Source organism: Ricinus communis, chromosome 4 (assembly GCF_019578655.1).
Source record: "Ricinus communis isolate WT05 ecotype wild-type chromosome 4, ASM1957865v1, whole genome shotgun sequence".
NCBI lineage: Eukaryota > Viridiplantae > Streptophyta > Magnoliopsida > Malpighiales > Euphorbiaceae > Ricinus > Ricinus communis.
The window spans coordinates 24,181,333-24,200,204 of record NC_063259.1 but is presented as its reverse complement, the minus strand read 5'-3'; the positions used below and the strand labels follow the sequence as shown (position 1 = coordinate 24,200,204).

The following is an 18,872-nucleotide window of genomic DNA, read 5'->3' as shown; positions in this document are numbered from 1 at the left end:
CAAATTTTTCTTCTTCTTATTACATCTGTAAATCTTGACAGTCATGGCTGTTTCAAATAACACCAGATCTCAAGAATTTAAGAAAATGGAAGAGTCTATTAAATCGATGGTGCGAGAAATGCTATCTGAGAACAACAAGGTTCTTTTGGACTCTGTAACAAAACAAGACCAGGCCATAATTGATCTTAGCAAGAAACATGATCAATCCATGACTTTGACGATGAATGAGATTCGAGCACTGATGAACTCAAGGTAGCCTGGTAACAATATTTTATCTTCATCTAATTCTAGTTCTGGTTTTCCAACTCATACTTCCACTACTGACTATATACAGGAAGGCACTCGCAATACTAATTATCACTTAGCTTTCAGATTTACTAAGGTTGAATTTTTGCAGTTTGATGGGGAAGATGTGAAAGGGTGGTTGTTTAAATGTGACAGGTTTTTTCAGATTGATCAAACTCCAAGCAATTCACAAGTTAGGCTGGCTTCGATTCACTTAGAGGGACGAGCTTTGCAATGGCATCAAACATTCATTAAAAACAGAGGTGAGTTGGGAGAACCTCCTTGGGATGATTATGTTCGAGCAATCAAGTGTAGATTTGGGGTACGAGCTTATGAGGACCCTATGGCTGATTTAAAAATGCTCGTTCAAATTGGGTCAGTATCAGATTACTTGGAAGAATTTGATGTGCTCTCTCACAAGGTTACATTAAGTGAGGAATATTCACTTAGCTGTTTTTTGAGTGGATTAAAGGAGGAGTTGAGAATCCCTATTCGAATGTTGAATCCCACCAGTGTACGACAAGCCTATGCTCTAGCTCGGATGCAAGATTCATATTTACAGGCCACTAAATACACCAAAAGCCCTTTGACCAAACCATCAATCCTACCAACACCCAGACTACCTCTCCTTCCTACTCCAAATACTATTCCAAATACTAACTCACATACCTACAAATCAAACCAGAACTATCAAACAAATACCCATGGATCTAAATACAATAACCCTAAACCCTTTAACCCAAGAACTAGAAGATTAACAGATGAGGAAATCAATGAAAAACGAGCAAAAAAGCTTTATTTCTGGTGATTTGAGAAGTTTGTTCCGAGGCACCAATGCAAAAAGAAACAGTTGCATATGGTCACAGTGCAAGATTTTCCAGAAAAAAAATGGTGAAATCACAGAGGAAATGCAGTAGGATACGGAGATAACAGATCAGTTTCTAACGATTTCATTACACGCTATGGGTGGTATCTATCAAAAGCCATTTCAGACCATGAGAGTGAAGGGAACATGTAAAAGTAACTAATTCATGTGCTAATCGACTTCGGTAGTACCCACAATTTTTTAGATCTTGCTACTGCTAAAAGAATTGGTTGTCAACTAAACCCCATTGAACCAGTGTACATTACAGTTGCTAATGGGCAAGAGATGGTGTGTAACCAGGGTTATGACCAGTTTAATCGGAAAATGCAGGGTATAATATTTTCTGCACCTTTTGGGTGATGCCCCTTGGTGGTTGCGATATGGTCCTTAGAATTAAATGGCTCTCCTCCTTTGGTAACATCATGTTCAATTTCTATGAGTTGATAATGGAGTTCAACCTGGAAGGGCAAACTCACAGGCTGTATGGAAATCAGGAGACCAAAGTTCAACAAGTTTTAGAAAACACCATCAATAAGATGATAATGCACTCTGACCATACAACCCTATATGCTCTACATGTTCAACAAATATCCAAGTCTGGTTGTGTAACTTCTCCTGCAAATATAGCTAGTTCTCAGGCAGGGATCATCCAGCAAACACTTCTCAATTTGAAGGTAAACCAACCTCAAATTTCTTTATTACTTGAAAAGTATAATCATATATTTGAAGAGCCTAAGGGATTACCTCCTCATAGATCTCATGACCATAGAATCCTATTGGTTGAAGGGGCTAAACCAATTAATGTTAGGTCTTATAGACACTCTTCTTTGCAAAAGGATGTTATTGAGAAAATGGTGAAGGAATTACTGGATAGTGGTGTGATTCAGCCTAGTATGAGTTCTTTCTCTTCTTCTATTGTCTTAGTTAAGAAAAAAGATAATACTTGGCGAATGTGCATTGATTATAGAGAGTTGAATAAAAACACCATCAAGGATCGATTTCCCATTCCTGTAATTGAGGAGCTATTAGATGAGTTGCATAGGGCAATTATTTTTACTAAGATTGATCTTAGATTTGGTTATACCAAATCATAATGCTTCCTTTAGATGTTCATAAAACAGCCTTTAGGACTCATGATGACCATTATGAATTTCTTGTTATGCCTTTTGGGCTCACTAATGCACCATCCACCTTCCAAAGCCTTATAAATGACATATTCAGGCCTTATCTTAGAAAGTTTGTTTTAGTTTTCTTTGATGATATACTTATTTACAGCAATAGCTTGGAGACACATTTGCAACATCTGAAAGTGGTTTTTGATAAAATGGTGGAACATAAACTGGTTGCTAAACTTAGTAAATGTATGTTTGGGGGAGTTTCAGTGGAATATTTAGGACACTTTATCTCAGCTGCAGGGGTGGCAATTGACCCTAAAAAGATTACTGTTGTACAATCTTGGCCTGTACCTTTAACTTTAAAAAAAATTGAGGGGGTTTCTTGGATTAGCTGGGTACTATAGAAGGTACATACAAGGCTATGGAATTATCGGTAAACCCTTGACTGAATTACTAAAAAAAGATGCCTTTTGTTGGAACTCCAATGCCCAAAAAGCTTTTGATAAATTGAAGGAAGCGTTAACCACAGCTCTGGTACTAACTCTTCCATCTTTGGATAAGCTTTTTGTAGTAAAAACAGATGCTTGTGACACGGGCATAGGCGCCGTCTTAATGCAAGATTTCCGTCCTATTGCATTTATCAGTAAATTCTTGGCTTTCAAGCATTTGTCTCTCTCTGTTTATGAGAAAGAACTCCTCGCCGTTATCTTTACTGTAAAAAAAAAAGGGATCATTACCTATGTAGCAGGCACTTTCTCATCAAGACCGACCACCACAGTTTAAAAATTCTTACTGGAGCAACGGATAACAATTAGCAACCAGCAGAAATACATGGCTAAGCTGTTCGGTTACGATTTTGAGATTACTTATAAGAAGGGAAAAGAAAATATTGCAGCAAATGCTCTCTCTCGCATACACAGTCATGAATTATCAGTTCTGACTATATCCTCAGCAGCCACTGAATTATTTTCAGAAATTGAAGCTAGCTGGTCCATGGATAATGATATACAGAATTTGGTTTCCAAGTTACAACAACAACAATTACTTGACAGCCCATACACTTGGATTTCTAGTATCTTGCGCAGAAAAGGGCAATTGGTGGTAGGCAATCATGTTTTGTCAAAGAACAAAATTTGCAACTGTTTCATAATTCTCCCATAGGGGGACACTCCGGAGTTCAGGCCACAGTTAAGAGGCTACAACTTTAATTCTATTTGAAAGGATTGGAGAAAGACGTCAGGAACCATATTCGAGTTTGTCCCACTTGTCAAGTTTATAAACTTGAAAATGTTAACACTCCCGGCTTGAGATAGCCCCTGCCTGTTCCAGAAGGAATTTGGACCGACCTCAGTATGGATTTCATTGAAGGGCTACCATTGTCTAAAGGGAAGGATGTTATTCTGGTTGTTGTTGACAGTTTGAGCAAATATGCATATTTTCTGGCTCTTAGTCATCCTTATACAGCCACTATTGTAGCTCAATTGTTCTTTGATAATGTCTTTAAACTCCATGGCATGCCAGCGTCCATCGTGAGTGACAGCGACCCTATATTTATTAGCAATTTCTGGGATGAGTTGTTTAAGCTGCAAGGGGTTGAGCTGAAACGATCCACTGCTTATCATCCATAGACAGATGGCCAAACTGAGGTAGTCAACCAATGTTTAGAAACTTATTTGAGATAAATGATGGGTAATACTCCTTAATCTTGGCTTAAATGGTTGCCATTAGCGGAATGGTGGTACAACATGAACTATCACAACTCTGTTCCTGCAACCCCTTTCGAAATTGTTTATGGAATGCCACCTCCATTGCATATTTCCTATTTCCCTGGCGACTCCCTAATTGCAGCTGTTGATCAATTTCTACAAGATAGGGAGCTAGCCTTACAGGTGCTTCAGTTTTATTTTAAAAGGGCTCAACATCGTATGAAACAAATGGCTGATAAACATAGATCCGAGAGGTAATTTGCTATTGGTGATTCAGTATATCTCAAGTTGCAGCCCTACAAACAGCTAAGTGTAGCTAACCAAAGAGTTTATAAGCTCTCTCCCTTGTACTATGGTCCTTACACTATCGTAGACAAAGTTAGAACGGTGGCTTATAAACTTCGATTACCTGCTGGTGCTTCTATTCATCCAGTCTTCCACGTTTCTCAACTGAAGAAATCGGTGTCACAGCATATCTCTGTTTCAGCTGACTTACCTGTTGTCCAAGTGCAATCTCCAATACCTATAGCCATTCTTGATAGGAAAATGGTCAAGAGAGATAATCAAGCTGCAACCAAAGTCCTTGTTCAGTGGTCTGATATGTTGCCAGAAGACTCTACATGGCAGTTTTTATTTAATCTAGAGAAAAGGTTTCCAAAACTTAACCTTGTAAAGGAGGCAGGAGTGTTATGTGGGAAATATTTGTGTAAATAGAAAGACAAGTGTCTATTGTTAGTTGGTTATTTCTTTATTACTGTTATGTGTCAGATTTCTGTTATTGTTGATGAGCTGTCTCCTAGAATTTAGGGATGGAATGACGGTATATATTCCCATCCGATTGATGTATTCCTCATGCTACTTACTATGAACATGAATGAGAAGCTTCTTTTCCCTCTTTCCTTCTCAAATTCCTTTCTCCTTTCTTCTTATTTTTCTAATTTTTATTGTACTGGTATCACTGTAATTTTGAAAAACGAAATAAAGAATCAGGATGTCATCCGAAACAGAAAGCATTATTTGAAACTTGAATGCTTTCAGAATCGGGTCAAAAAAAACGGGTGGGCTCCAAAACCCATGGATACAAACAAAAGAAGCAGAGAGACTTATGACTTGAGCGTCTTGTAGGTTTTAAGGAGGGTTTAAAAAGCGGCTACTTTCGCCATTGGCCTCTTTCAATTATTTGAGAGATTCTCATTTCTCCTTGCTCAAATATTTCATCGATTCCCTTCATTAATGTCTTTATCTTTCTTTTCAATTACATTGATTTGAAGATTAGATTTCCGTTCTTCTTTATTCTTTCACTTGCCAATAATGTGGAGAAACTTTGCCAGAAGAACCTCTTTGTCTTCAAAGAAGCTTAATTTCTCTTCAGATTGTACACAACTCAATCAAGATTTAGACATTCTTCAAAAAGTCAGACACCCAGAAGCTCAAACACTCCTATGTTCACCTTATTCGTTTCTGGGTTCTCGCCGAATTAGTGGATTATCTTCTCAGAATCATGAATTTATCAAACCCAGTTTCACAAATTTAACAAACCCGTTCGGGTTTTCTCATTTCTTGTTCAAGGGTTATGCAACTGCAGCTGCACAAGTAATTGCTTCAACGGACGAATCAGATTTTTCTGGGTGTGATGAATTGCAAGAGCAGATAGAGGAAATCAATAAACACCACAAGAAAATGGATGCACACTTTAGGCAACAACAGCAGCAGCAACAGCGAAAGAAAACAATAGCTGGTATGGGCATAGGCAAATACACCATACTTAAAAAGAGACAAATAAAGATGGAGACTGAGGCATGGGAAGAAGCAGCTAGAGAGTATCAAGAATTGTTAACTGACATGTGTGAGCAGAAACTAGCTCCCAATTTGCCTTATATAAAGTCTCTGTTTTTGGGTTGGTTCGAGCCTTTGAGAGATGCTATTGCTAAAGAGCAGGAATTGAGTAGGGAAAAGAATAATAAGTTGTCTCATGGACCTTATTTCGATGCATTGCCTGCGGATATGATGGCTGTTATTACTATGCATAAATTGATGGGATTGTTGATGACAACTAATGGTGGGAATGGGAGTGTTAGGGTGGTTCAAGCTGCCTGTGCTGTTGGTGAGGCAATTGAGCATGAGGTGAGTAAGCTTAGCATTTAATCCTGGCGTTTCTTTTTTTCTCTGTTTTTCTTTTGAAAGCTTTTTTAGTACATTGTTGAACTGGTTTTGATTAATTATATAGAAATAGAGGTCAGGTAATTTTAACATTGTTCTTTAACTTAGTAGGAATAGAGAATTTACAAGTTACAACATTTTTGGGACATCTTAATAGATATTACGATCCAAGTATCATAAAGATATATATTTGTTCGGTTGTCTTTATGACCTATGATGAATATACTGGATGATTAATAACCTAATGCCCATTATGTTAGTAAGGGCCTAGTCTCACTGTAAATATGAAGTGATGAAAAGATGATTTAGTAGAAAATGCATTAGGAGTAGTTTCATGGTAATAATATCTGAACGGTCTTAATCACTTATGTAGTTCAATGCCATTTTGATATATAATGATGTGGCAAAGGTGTAAGTTTGAAAGTCTTAGCAAGTATCCTATTTGCAAGATAATTTAAAGCTTTGGACCTCGTCTCTCCTAGTTGGAGAGAAATTATCTCTTACCTTCCATTGCACATTCTCTTCCTGTATTTGTTTATAAAACTAGGGTTTCTTGAGGAAGTTATGCATGTCTTTTAGAAAATGCTCATTTTCCATTGTGGCTTTCATATTGAATACTAAATGATCCAAATGGTATAAGAAAGTATCTGTAATATCTAAATTTGGTATGGTATCATTTTCAAAATGGTCTTCTTCAGTTTGAAAAGAACTATATTTTTTTTCCTCATATTTTTGTTTGAATGAACAATGTCCTCATGGTTAAGTTTCTAAGACTGCATGCCTGGAAGTGCAGATAGCTGCCTGTTAAGTTAGAATGTGTTCTTATGAAATAGAATGAAGAAGAACATTTATGTATCTTCTATTTCTACATAATTATCCCCTCTGTTTCAGGCTAGGATACACAGGTTCTTGGAAAAGACAAAGAAGAAAAAGAAAAGCACAAAAAATGAGGAACCTGAAGGTAAATTGGAACCTGTGACCAGTGACGCAGAGAAACTTGCTAAAGAACAGGAGAAACTGAGGAAAAAAGTCACTGAACTCATGAAAAAGCAAAAGGTTCAGCAAGTAAGAGGTCTAACGAAGGGCCATGATGATTCAATGCCCTGGGGTCAGGAAGCACAGGTTAAGGTTTGTGATCTCTTGTTGTATATGTAGAAGTTGCATACTTCTCTCTCTCTCTTCCATTTGTTTCTGATTCTTATACATCCAGGTTGGCTGCCGGTTGATTCAATTGTTAATTGAAACAGCCTATATACAACCTCCAGTCAATCAATTGGGAGATGGTCTACCTGATATTCGCCCTGCATTTATGCACACCCTCAAAAATGTCATGAAAGACACACAGTGAGAAGTTTATTCTTTTGTATAACGACTTTTATTTCTTTATGTGCCATTATATGTTAAATCTTTGTAATTTTTTGATAGGAAAACTAGCCGGAGATACGGTGTTATTGAATGTGACCCAATTGTTCGTAACGGCCTTGAGAAATCTGTATGTAAAACGATGTTGTCTTTGATATATTTCATAATACGCTAATACAGTCCTTCTATGTGTAATTGAACAAATTTTCTAGCATATATCTTTGTGGTATAAGAAAGGTGAAAGTGATTTCTGTTTGTTATATAGGCCAGGCACATGGTCATCCCTTACATGCCAATGTTGGTTCCTCCTTTGAATTGGGAAGGGTAATGGATTTAAGCTTCTATCTCTTAAGTTTATTTTTTCTTTTCTTTTCTTTATATATATATATATATATATTCTGCCTATCAAGTTTATGGGTAAAAATAGTTTTAATTGATCATCTTGGTTCTAACTAGTGTTGCACTACTTCGTCTAATTTTCAAGTTTGCCTATATTTCAGGTATGATCAAGGTGCATACTTATTTTTGCCATCCTATGTTATGCGGACCCATGGAGCAAAGCAACAACGTAATGCAGTTAAAAGGACTCCATGGAAACAATTAGAGCCTGTTTATGAGGTTTGAGTCCAATTTTTCTGCTTCTCTTTGTTACTGCTGGCCATATGCTGATTGGTTGCAATGTAATTTGACTTTTTTTTGGTGTGAATCAGGCCCTCAATACACTAGGAAATACGAAGTGGAGAATAAATAAGAAGATACTTACAGTAGTTGACAGAATATGGGCTAATGGAGGCCGTCTAGCTGGTTTGATTGACCGTGAAGATGTGAGTTACATTTGTATAAGCAATTTTTTTTGGTTCTATATTCTTTTGCGGTAAAGAAAGCAACTCACCTTTGTCAATAATTACTCTTCATCTGTTATACTTGTATAAATGTTCAATTTAGCCATTTTTGTGCTTGTTATTTTTAGTTTCCAAAGTTTTCTGTTGTTCTATTATTGCCTTACTGATGCTACATTTTTTTTCCTTGATGTTTTCAATAGGAACCTTTGCCTGAAGAGCTAGAAACAGAAGATGAAAATGAAATTAAAAAATGGAAGTGGAAAGTGAAAAATGTGAAGAAAGAGAATAGCGAGAGACATTCACAGCGGTGTGATATTGAACTTAAACTTGCTGTAAGAAGCTCTCCTTTTGCCAGGATACTTTCACTGGTATTATTTGCTTTTGTCAAATGTGGATGATGTGATGACTTCTTCTTGCTTGGATCAGGTTGCTCGGAAGATGAAGGATGAGGATGGCTTCTACTACCCTCATAACCTTGATTTTCGTGGCCGTGCTTACCCTATGCACCCACATTTGAACCATCTTGGCTCTGATATGTGTCGCGGTATTCTGGAGTTTGCAGAGGGGCGCCCTCTTGGGAAGTCTGGCTTCCGCTGGCTGAAGATACATTTGGCAAATGTATATGCTGGTGGTGTAGACAAGTTATCCTATGAGGGTAGGGTAGCATTTACTGAGAATCATCTGGATGATATTTTTGATTCTGCAGACCGCCCTCTTGAAGGAAGGCGCTGGTGGTTGGGTGCAGAGGATCCTTTTCAATGCTTGGCAACATGTTTTAATCTCGCAGAAGCATTTAGAAGCTCCTCTCCAGAAACTACTATTTCACATATGCCCATCCACCAGGTGTGTTCTCTGTTTGGTCACATTTTCAATTACTTAGGAAAGAGTTTTAAAGTCTGTGCCTACCTATGATCAGTTATGCAAAAATTTAGCAGGGAACAGATGTAATGGCTTGTCAAACTCTTTTAACTAATGTTTTGATTGTGTTTGCCAATTGAACAAGTTATATTTATTTTCTATTCTTTCTTATTCAAGGATGGTTCCTGCAACGGTTTGCAACACTATGCTGCCCTTGGAAGGGACAAGGTAAAAAGCTTTATATTTGCTATGGATTAAGAGAACTGCAGTAATTTAAGCTCTCTCAGTTCAGGTTGAAGCTTTGTCCTGAAATTGCAAGTTGTTGAATTTGATATTATTAATTTTTTTCCCCTTCTTTTGGCATTCTGTGTTTCTGGGATCATAATTTGGGATTTTGGAATGAACATTCGTGACTAAGGATTTCCTGTTTTGTTCAAATTGACAACTTTGCAGTAGATTCCGTCATATTATGAAAATTTATATTGTATGAAGAATTTTATAATTCTTAATGTTTATTAACAGTATTGTTTTATTTTATTCTTCTCAGTTGGGAGCAGCTGCAGTCAATCTTGTTAGTGGAGAGAAACCTGCAGATGTATACTCGGGAATAGCCGCCAGGTAGCTTCTGTTCTCCCTCTGTGCATGTGTCCAACTGGCATTTAGGAGAATGTAAAGAACGTAGGTGGAAGGAACTACTGTGTGTTGATAATCAAGCATGATGACACTATCATAATTTGCAACTATATAACGCCCAAGTCCTGCACTTTGGACTTTTAAGATCTATATATTAATAACGGATAAAAGAACACTGATGACTCTGAGAAAATAGAGCACAAAACGGGCAGCTTTGGATTCTAAATTCACTTTTTACATTATTGTCCACTTCCTCCGATGCTTCTGGTCTTATGTTGAATAGCCTTATGAAAGGGATTTATTTGTTTAAACTATCTAAATTTATAGTTCTTGTGATGTAGGGTTCTTGATATAATGAGGACAGATGCGGAGAAAGATCCTGGAACTAATCCAAATGCATTGCATGCTAAGCTTTTAATCAATCAGGTATCTTTCCTATGCTCAACGATACAGGAATATTAGCCAATGACTCTTTTTATTTGATGATTGAGCTGCAACAATGAAGACAATTAGGTTATACTTGCGAATGACTTAACTAACAGTTTTCTTCACAACTTGGAAACCTTAGGTCGACAGGAAATTGGTGAAGCAGACAGTGATGACATCAGTGTATGGTGTCACTTATATTGGTGCTCGTGACCAAATCAAAAGAAGGTTAAAAGAACGTGATGCTGTTGCAGATGATCCATCCTTGTATGCTGCATCTTGCTATGCGGCAAAAGTAAGTAAATAAAGCTGGAATGAGTGTGTGAATATGCTTGTAATTAAAGACTGTACTAACAATTTACTCCATGGACAGACCACCTTGATGGCTTTAGAGGAGATGTTTGAAGGTGCTAGAAGTATCATGGCCTGGCTTGGTGAATGTGCAAAGGTGTGGTATGACTTATATTGTAGTTCATTTACTTAAAAATATGGATTCATGCTTGTGTTCAGAGAAAATTGTGTAGCCCAAACTCATGTGGTCTTTAGCTGTTAGGATTGTGGTTGATTTCTGGTCTGGGGATCATATCATCTGTACCTGATACCTTTATGAGGAGAATGTATATTAGTTATTTGTGACGCAACTAAGTTTGTGTTGCTGCTCATGGATCTTGTCTCCAATAGTGAATGGGTGGGATGGTCCCCGGATTGGAATAGTCCTATTTTCTGCTCATGAATTTTCAATTGTAAAATGGAGAAAGGATGACAGGTTATTGATTTCTTATGTCTGCTCGCCGATGATATTCTATATGCATCCTTAGCCTTTAATGTCGATGCTTTTCTGAAACTTTGGTTATTGGGCAAGTTAAAACTTTTTATCTTCTTTTCCCTCTGCTTTTCTAAGAATTATTCAGCTGTAATTTCAGTAATTATTGTGCTGTGGCTGACAAGTTGGAACATGAACAGGTAATAGCTTCAGAAAATCAACCTGTGCAATGGACCACTCCTCTTGGACTTCCTGTTGTACAACCTTATAGACAGTTGGGAAGGCATCTTGTAAGTTTCAAGAAATTAATAGAACTTTGAAATTTGGCTGATAGTTAGATATCATTGAACAATTTAATGCTACACCCAACTGTTATGCACGCATGTATCTGAGATGTTTTGTTGAACTGTTTGCAGATTAAGACTTCCCTTCAGATGCTGGCATTACAAAAGGAAACAGACAAGGTGGTTACGTGGAAATTTTCTCTTGTTTTTCCCACGTTCTTTATTGGCGTAATGCTGTAACAACTTTTGTGTGAAAAAGAGAAAGGAAAATTCTCGTGTGATTGACAAGAAGAAAATGTTACTCTGTCTTAGTTTCTGATTATATTACGTTGATTGTCTTAGATAATGGTAAAGCGTCAAAGAACAGCTTTTCCACCAAACTTTGTTCATTCCCTTGATGGTTCTCACATGATGATGACTGCTGTTGCCTGCAAACATGCAGGCTTGAACTTTGCAGGTTTGCTGTGGTCCTCCTCACTCTCTCTCTCTTTATGCCTTGGTAAAACATACCTGGCATCTTATTATTTTTTCTTGATGTCCAACTACAGGAGTCCATGATTCATACTGGACACATGCATGCGACGTTGACGAGATGAATAGGATACTTAGAGAAAACTTTGTTGAACTCTATGAGGCACCGATACTAGAGAATGTAAAGTGTCTTTCTCTATATAATGCTTTATAACATGTATAGTTTTTGCCAATTATTTTGTTGTGGAAAAATGGTTGCACCTTGTTCATCAATATTCCATTCTGGTAATGCAATTTTTCTTTTCCTGTCTGTTTCTATTTGCTTTCTTTGAGACTGAGTGGGAAGAATAATCATAGATGATTGTTGCCAAGTCCAATGTAGATTTCGATATACTTCTGTTTGCATTGTCAAGCACAATCCTCGGCTTCATCTAGTTCAAGAATGTGTATTTGAGAGAGGAGCACTAGGATTTTATAGGACTGGCGATTGCCTCAGTATTTATTATGAACTAGCATCCCCCTTTTGACTTCTCTTCAGTGTTCTACTTCTGAGAATCTTTATCGGGTATCGTAGTGGATATCCAACATGGTTGGAAGTTCTGAAATTTTGATTTCATCTATTTATGTTCTATTTAGTGGATACTGACTTGTCCTCCTAATATAATTTTCCTCATTCCTTAACAAATATATCATATATAAAAATAGAAGTTTCTTGGGCATTTGTTTTAATCATTTCTGCAACATAAACAGAAGCATGTTGTACTGCTCTTAGGTCTTCTGTGTGCTTGAGGGAGTTACTTTCCAATCTGATAAGAAAGTTTAAGAGTTCAATCCCTTGAGAATATGGCAAAAACTTGGAGGGAATAAAAGGGTCACTCTAGTAAGTTCACATGGTCTTACGGGAAAAATACTTATGATCAGTCATCAATTCCTTTTTATAATTTATAATCCTAGCAGTGATGCTGTCTTTTTATCATATTATGATTGTTACTGGAAAAAATGGAGTGCACATTTCTTTAAAGTTGACATTTTGTATGCTGGGTTTTGATATTTATCTAATATCTTCTTTGTATTTGCAGTTGTTGGAAGGCTTTCAGAAGTCATTCCCCAAGTTGAAGTTTCCTCCCTTACCGGATCGAGGAGACTTTGATCTTAGAGATGTTCTGGAGTCTCCCTATTTTTTCAACTAGTCTGTGAGCGTTTCCTCCAAGTGTATCTTCATATATCTGTCATGCAGTTGGCAAGTGATGACAGTTATATCCGCTCAAACCTGTGCATGCATTTGTGAAGCTCACGAGTACCAAGCAACCAATTGGTGGAGTAAAGGCTGGGAAGAAAAGACTCCAGGTTTGCACACAATGGGTCTCCAAGTCCGACAAGTTCGTCTGTACATATAACCATCAGCAGGAGATACCCCTTGCAATCCTGGCTCTGCACTTCAAATTTGGCAGTCTTTGGATGCATTTGGCAACTATATAAGGAATTAAGGTAGTGCAAGATGCTGTATGGCCAACAGCAGCTCGAATTACTAAAACAAGCCATATTGTCCTAAGCTGGGCTATGTGCAAAAGGGCATCAAAGCTTCAGCAGAGTAGGAATAATATATTATATTAATGAAGTGATTCAAATGGATTCAAGAAGTTTCGGAGCTTTTCCAGCGAAACTGCATCTTCAGAGATGCTGACTGCAATAGGTTTTTATAGGTTTCAAACAATAAAAGCAATGGAAGAGCAGCATAGGAATTGACAGGCTTGTGTTCTGTGGCAGTTTGCCACCTCTTTACGCATTGTTTTGCAGTATCTGTGATTATGTTTTTCTTCTTATGACTGGTTATTGTCCGTCCTGCTATTATTGAAAGCAAGTTGTTTTGTTTATACGCAAGTAAAATAATACATGGTTAATTTTTTTAAGGCTTCTGAGTGCATTTAATATTTGTTCCAGCATCTTAGAACTTTTCCTTCTTTCCCCAGCACTTGTAATCAAACAGCGCTAACTTAAAGCTTATGTTGAAACTGCTAATGAAAACAAAACATGTTTTAGTTGTCTCCGAGATTTGAAAAGTTCAGTTGCCATTTATCACTCATTGTTGTTAACTCATGTTTGTTTCAGTGGTTTAGGAAAATGTCAAAAGGAGAAAAAGCTAACTCATTCTCGGATGCTAACAAGTGTTGACAGCTTTACAGCACAATAGGGTAGATGTTCCTGAAAACTAGATTCAGCAACATAAGTACATGTGTTACTTTAATATTACTATTGGCAAGTACCTTTCTCCAGGTCTCTTGAAACTGAGTTGCAATTCTAAAACCAGGAAATTAGAGACAGCAGATCAGTTGATGCAGAGTGAAAACATGCACCCTTAATAAAAGTCTTGAAGATGAGGCAAGATGAACTAAACAATTTATTATTTTTCTATATCAAGATCTAAGTAAAATGCAGCACACTTGTGGAGACATACATTACATGATAAAATTTATATATTTGTACATTAACTTGTTGAGGATTTCTTCCACTTATGGAGCTTGTTTTCCCTCGGAAAACTCTGCAGCTTTTACTGCATAGAGATCTCTGAGCGAATGATGAAAAAACCACAGCCCATTTCTCCTATGCATAGTGATGACACCGAACACAATCATTATTCATGTGGGGAAGGGTTCTTTCTGAACAATGCATATGCATCAGAATAAATGGCCACCAAACTTGAGAACAAAGCAAGAAAAATCATGAATACGGACAACACCTTATCCTTCTTCGATGCCACTAAATGGGGATCCCTGAAAAAACCAGAAAACTTTAACTACAGTCTTTAACTTATTGAAAGTAACTTATAAAGTGGTGGACCGACCCAATTGTGAAAGGGTACACCACTATGTTCCAGAAAGAAGCTTCAGCTCATCTAACAAGCAATCATCACTGAACTATACTCACCTCAGGGCAATAGCAGCTGGAAAGATAAATCCAATGACAATTGAAGAAGTTGCTCCAGTGAATTGAAAAGCAATCCAGATGCTAGATATGAAATTTGCACCCAAGAAAATGAGACTGATGAGTGTTATGCTGATCAATGTAAACCTACAGTTATCCAAAACCAGTGGCCTGGCTGAAGGAAAAAGAAGACCATCCAAATTCAAGCGCAACGGATGGAAGACTACAGGGAAAACAAGAATGAGATGGAGAGCATAACTGATGCGAATAACATCATTCAGCACATAACTGTAAGGGACACCAAGATTAGTGTCAAAGTTGGCCAACACATCATCTAATGTGGAGTTTCCAAACAGGAGGATTCCAAAGAAGCTTGTCAATATATAGACAGTAGAGCAGAGAGATATGGATGTCCGCATGACTGGCTGTATCAGAGAAGAGTCTTCCAGCTCATTTTCAATTGTATGAACTGCAGAAAATGAAAGGGTTATAATATGTGCAATGAGTCATTGCAATGAACAAATGCTGTAGTGACTAATGAGCCTGCTATAAACTCAGTCACTTCAGCATGCACTATATCAATATTTAATTAGTTATTACAACATTTAAATGAAATTCCCTATTGAGGCTTTTTGGCTATAGAAGTTGAAGCACTTACTGTTGACATGACAGATAAATGCCGTCACAAGAATGGGGACGACAGTGAAGAGATTCCAGAATGATGCGATATCAGAGACATTAGGAACAAACCTAGGCATGGCAACACTTCCATTAACCAATTTGAATATTGTGATTCCGGCAGTAATAATAAGAAAAACAACTGCAAGTGCAAATGCTAAGGCGGATGTGTATCTCAATGAATCTGCAAGCATCGGAAATTATTAGTAATCCACAACATTGAGGTCTGCACTGCATATAATATAATAGAAATGCTTTGAATTCTGTACACTTCAATTATTAAAATATCATTTGGTTTATTAGCTTGATTACAAACAGATTAGGAGCTATGGAAGCAGAACAAACTTTCAAATTGCACGGTCATATAAAAAATAACTCTCTTGAATATCATGACAATCAGAAACTACTTGACCTGCAGATAATTAAATACTAAAATTACTCTTCACAGGGGAGATTATATTAAATTTACATTATTTGAGACTGACCTATCCGCTTGAAGCATGACAATGGAGCAAATACAGAAAGAGTAATGAAAAGAAGAACAAATGTACGGCCATTCCACCAATGGCTTCCAAACCATCCTTCCAATACACCAGCATGATGAACTCCATTTGAAGATGTTCCAGACAGTACATCACCTTGTCATATAAAAAGATTGGAATAGAGGGTCATCAAAAAACCATTCATGTTCAGTCATTGTTAGACAGAAGAAAATTTTCAGCTCATCACGCTACGGTTTACCCTGTAGCTTACAGTTTTACACATTAACAAACCAAAAACTGGAAGCGAAAACAACAAAGTTCTATCACCAAATTCTTTAGCTTTTCTTGATGAAAGCTCTTCACAACATAAGTATAAGATTAAAATGAAAGGCTAAAATCATCAATCATAAATAGTTTTTATTAAAGTTTTGTTAAACCATATATGTATATATATGCATACCAATTATGATTATGTAGACAATGAGGACCCCAACAATGTTAAGCAGTATAAAAATCTGAAGCAGCCGCTTGCCAATATTCCCAAAAGCATCTCCCATGACTCCACCATAAGACTCCACTTTTGCAGCCTTACTATACCTCAAAAGAATCTCTAAAGAATACTCAGTGAGTATAGCAACAAGCACTATCATACCAATCCCGAGACCAACTCCCAGCACTTTCATAATAGCAGGCAATGCCATGATACCAGCACCAATAATAGTTGTCGAAAGATTAAACACTGCTCCAAGAAATGAAGCTCCGTTGAAATCTTTCGCTTCTTGGCCATCTGCTCTTGTTTTGGGAAGCAATGGGGATTCTTGATTGTGGGTTTCCCTTGTTGTTTTCTTCATCTTTTTCTTGTCTAACTTCATAGCTCTGTTCCTGAAGCTGGTTTCAGAAAGAAAAAAGAAGAAGTGTGGAACAAGCGAATTGTACTGGTAATGAGTAAGCAAAAGAATTATTTATGCATTTCTAGCGTTCTTATCAACAGAGTTAATACCATATAAAAAGCCAATCAAGTTTCAGCTCAATGATACTGAGTCGTACTTAAAAAAGAAAAACTCGAATTTCTCTGGATACTTGTTTATATATTATATTATGTATCAGGAAAAGAGAAAAAGGCAAGTTGCATATGGCATTTATGAGTAATATGTTTGTCTTTTTGTTGACTTAAATCTGTAGACTGGGTGTGGCATACTTATCTTAGTTGTGCAATAATTCATCAGAACTGATTTCGACTGAAACCACTTGTTAGTTATGAATTATGATCATAAAAATATTAATTTACAATGCTTTGATTATTGTTTTAGTTGTATTAATATATATTAAATCAATTCAAGAAAGTATAAATAAAATGATAATTAAAATTTCGAATTCGAATTTTAATATATATATATATATATATATAGAGAGAGAGAGAGAGAGAGAGAGAGAGTGGTGTGTGTAAATCAACTAAGACATGGTAATTATTGGTCTCATGAAGAGATATTTTCATTTGATATATTTTATCGGATTGTTTTATGTCATTTTTCAGTGATATTTTATTGAAATTCTATTAATTGATATGGTTTGCAACAAGTGTAGAGATGTTTGACAATCAATTGTTATAATATTGTCTATGGATTCTATATAGACCGGATTACATGAACATGTGTAGAGAGATTTTGCAAAATATGCATTTTGTTAAAGGCAAAAAGAAGAAATGTCGCCCATGTGAAATAGAAAGTAGGAAAGGGAGAATAATATATTTCCAGCCAAGAAAACAACCACATTTCATGTGTTTAAAAAAATGTTGGTTGCTTCAATTTTTTTTTTTTTTTAAATTGTTTTGTTTTAAAATTTTTTAAATTATATAACAAAATAAATTTATAAAATTAATGTTATATTAAAAATTATATGTTGAATAAATTTCATATATTTATAAAACTAGTTATTTAATTATATGTTATATGACTGTCATAATTATTTTACTGTCACTATTTTAAAGATTTTTATTGACATGTGTATTTATTTTTAACAAATGAGATTTTTAATTTTTAAAATTATAATTAAATGAATTTAAAGATAATATTTTGAATATATTATTTTATATATTTGTGAAAGCTACTCGTTTACCCGTTGTTGTACGACCGTCGTAGTTATTTTGATTATAAATAATAATATAAATTAAATTTTTATATAAAATTAAATAGATTTTTTAATATTTTATAATAGATTAAAATGTTTTAAAATAATAAACTACATATTTTTAATGTCTTTGTTAGTTTCTTTATATTTTAAGATTTTATTAATATAAAAATATAAAAATTATAAATAAACTAATAAAAATTACAAAATTATATATAAATTTAAATTCTACGGGCCAATAATAAGTACACATGTCAAAATTAAAAATCGTATGTGTTAGAATATAATAATACATATCAAAAGTTTTTATTAGACTAGATACATATTAATATTTTTTTTGTTCATTTACTTGTACTAAAATTTTCATTTTCTATATGTATAATATCCATTAGATGTAATATTCTATAATAATTAGTTTTCTTTGTATTTAAATATTCATTGTCTATGAACTTAATATTTATTATGGTTAATATTATGTTCATTTCATTTAATGTATTATTCATCAGTGTTAATCTTAATGTTCATTATCTAGTACTACAATATTCATTGTTTGTATATATAATGTTTATCAATTATCTCAAATAAAAATATTGATTATTTATGAAAGCTTTTATTGTTTTTGTGATGCATATTGAAAATTCTTTGTGATTGATATAAACATTCATCATTTATAGGTATAATATTCATTAGTTTGTTAATGGATATTCATTATTAATGAAAATCATACACACTAATCTATTAAAAATACATATATAATATATATATAACATAAATTTTTCTTATATAGTTGGTAAACAAAAAAGATATTAAGCTAAATATTTATATTGTGGTGCATTTTTTTTAAAAATATATGGTGCATTCAACTTTTAAAGTGTATAATGCTGGACCTTTTA

The 18,872-nt window shown here is 35.4% G+C and overlaps 2 protein-coding genes across 3 annotated transcripts; one reads left to right on the top strand and one right to left on the bottom strand.

The window, feature by feature from the left end:
- The first annotated feature begins 5,095 nt into the window (after window positions 1-5,095).
- Window positions 5,096-13,680, top strand: LOC8264647 (DNA-directed RNA polymerase 1B, mitochondrial). Of its 2 annotated transcripts, none has more exons than XM_015716554.3 (19): window positions 5,096-6,095; window positions 7,023-7,253; window positions 7,342-7,475; window positions 7,557-7,623; window positions 7,759-7,817; window positions 7,994-8,111; window positions 8,204-8,317; window positions 8,536-8,667; window positions 8,762-9,178; window positions 9,371-9,421; window positions 9,741-9,811; window positions 10,168-10,252; window positions 10,395-10,547; window positions 10,626-10,700; window positions 11,216-11,305; window positions 11,432-11,479; window positions 11,642-11,756; window positions 11,848-11,951; window positions 12,850-13,680. In XM_015716554.3, exons 1-19 carry the CDS (start codon window positions 5,283-5,285, stop codon window positions 12,958-12,960), a joined length of 2,988 nt encoding a protein of 995 aa, XP_015572040.2. In that variant the 5' UTR covers window positions 5,096-5,282; the 3' UTR covers window positions 12,961-13,680. The 2 variants fall into 2 exon arrangements, with proteins under 2 accessions (XP_015572040.2, XP_002514571.2); XM_002514525.3 differs by having other exon boundaries at window positions 5,097-6,095; window positions 7,023-7,259.
- A 465-nt stretch (window positions 13,681-14,145) lies between these two features.
- On the bottom strand, window positions 14,146-16,908 carry LOC8264646 (amino acid transporter AVT6A). The gene is made up of 5 exons (XM_002514524.4): window positions 16,313-16,908; window positions 15,856-16,008; window positions 15,351-15,554; window positions 14,696-15,161; window positions 14,146-14,541 (listed from the first exon to the last, which is right to left on the bottom strand). Exons 1-5 carry the CDS (start codon window positions 16,722-16,724, stop codon window positions 14,403-14,405), a joined length of 1,374 nt encoding a protein of 457 aa, XP_002514570.1. The 5' UTR covers window positions 16,725-16,908; the 3' UTR covers window positions 14,146-14,402.
- Between the last annotated feature and the right edge of the window lie 1,964 nt (window positions 16,909-18,872).

What these genes read in the sequence shown, in the direction of transcription:
- LOC8264646 (XM_002514524.4), bottom strand. Translation starts at nt 16,724, where the DNA reads ATGAAGTTAGACAAGAAAAAGATGAAGAAAACAACAAGGGAAACCCAC. An exon ending in GTCATGCTTCAAGCGGATAG is followed by an intron (nt 15,555 to 15,855) that starts GTCAGTCTCAAA and finishes CGATGCTTGCAG; the next exon opens with ATTCATTGAGATACACATCC. An exon ending in ATTTATCTGTCATGTCAACA is followed by an intron (nt 15,162 to 15,350) that starts GTAAGTGCTTCA and finishes CATTTTCTGCAG; the next exon opens with TTCATACAATTGAAAATGAG.
- LOC8264647 (XM_002514525.3), top strand. Translation starts at nt 5,283, where the DNA reads ATGTGGAGAAACTTTGCCAGAAGAACCTCTTTGTCTTCAAAGAAGCTT. An exon ending in GTGAGGCAATTGAGCATGAG is followed by an intron (nt 6,096 to 7,022) that starts GTGAGTAAGCTT and finishes CCTCTGTTTCAG; the next exon opens with GCTAGGATACACAGGTTCTT. An exon ending in AATGTCATGAAAGACACACA is followed by an intron (nt 7,476 to 7,556) that starts GTGAGAAGTTTA and finishes ATTTTTTGATAG; the next exon opens with GAAAACTAGCCGGAGATACG.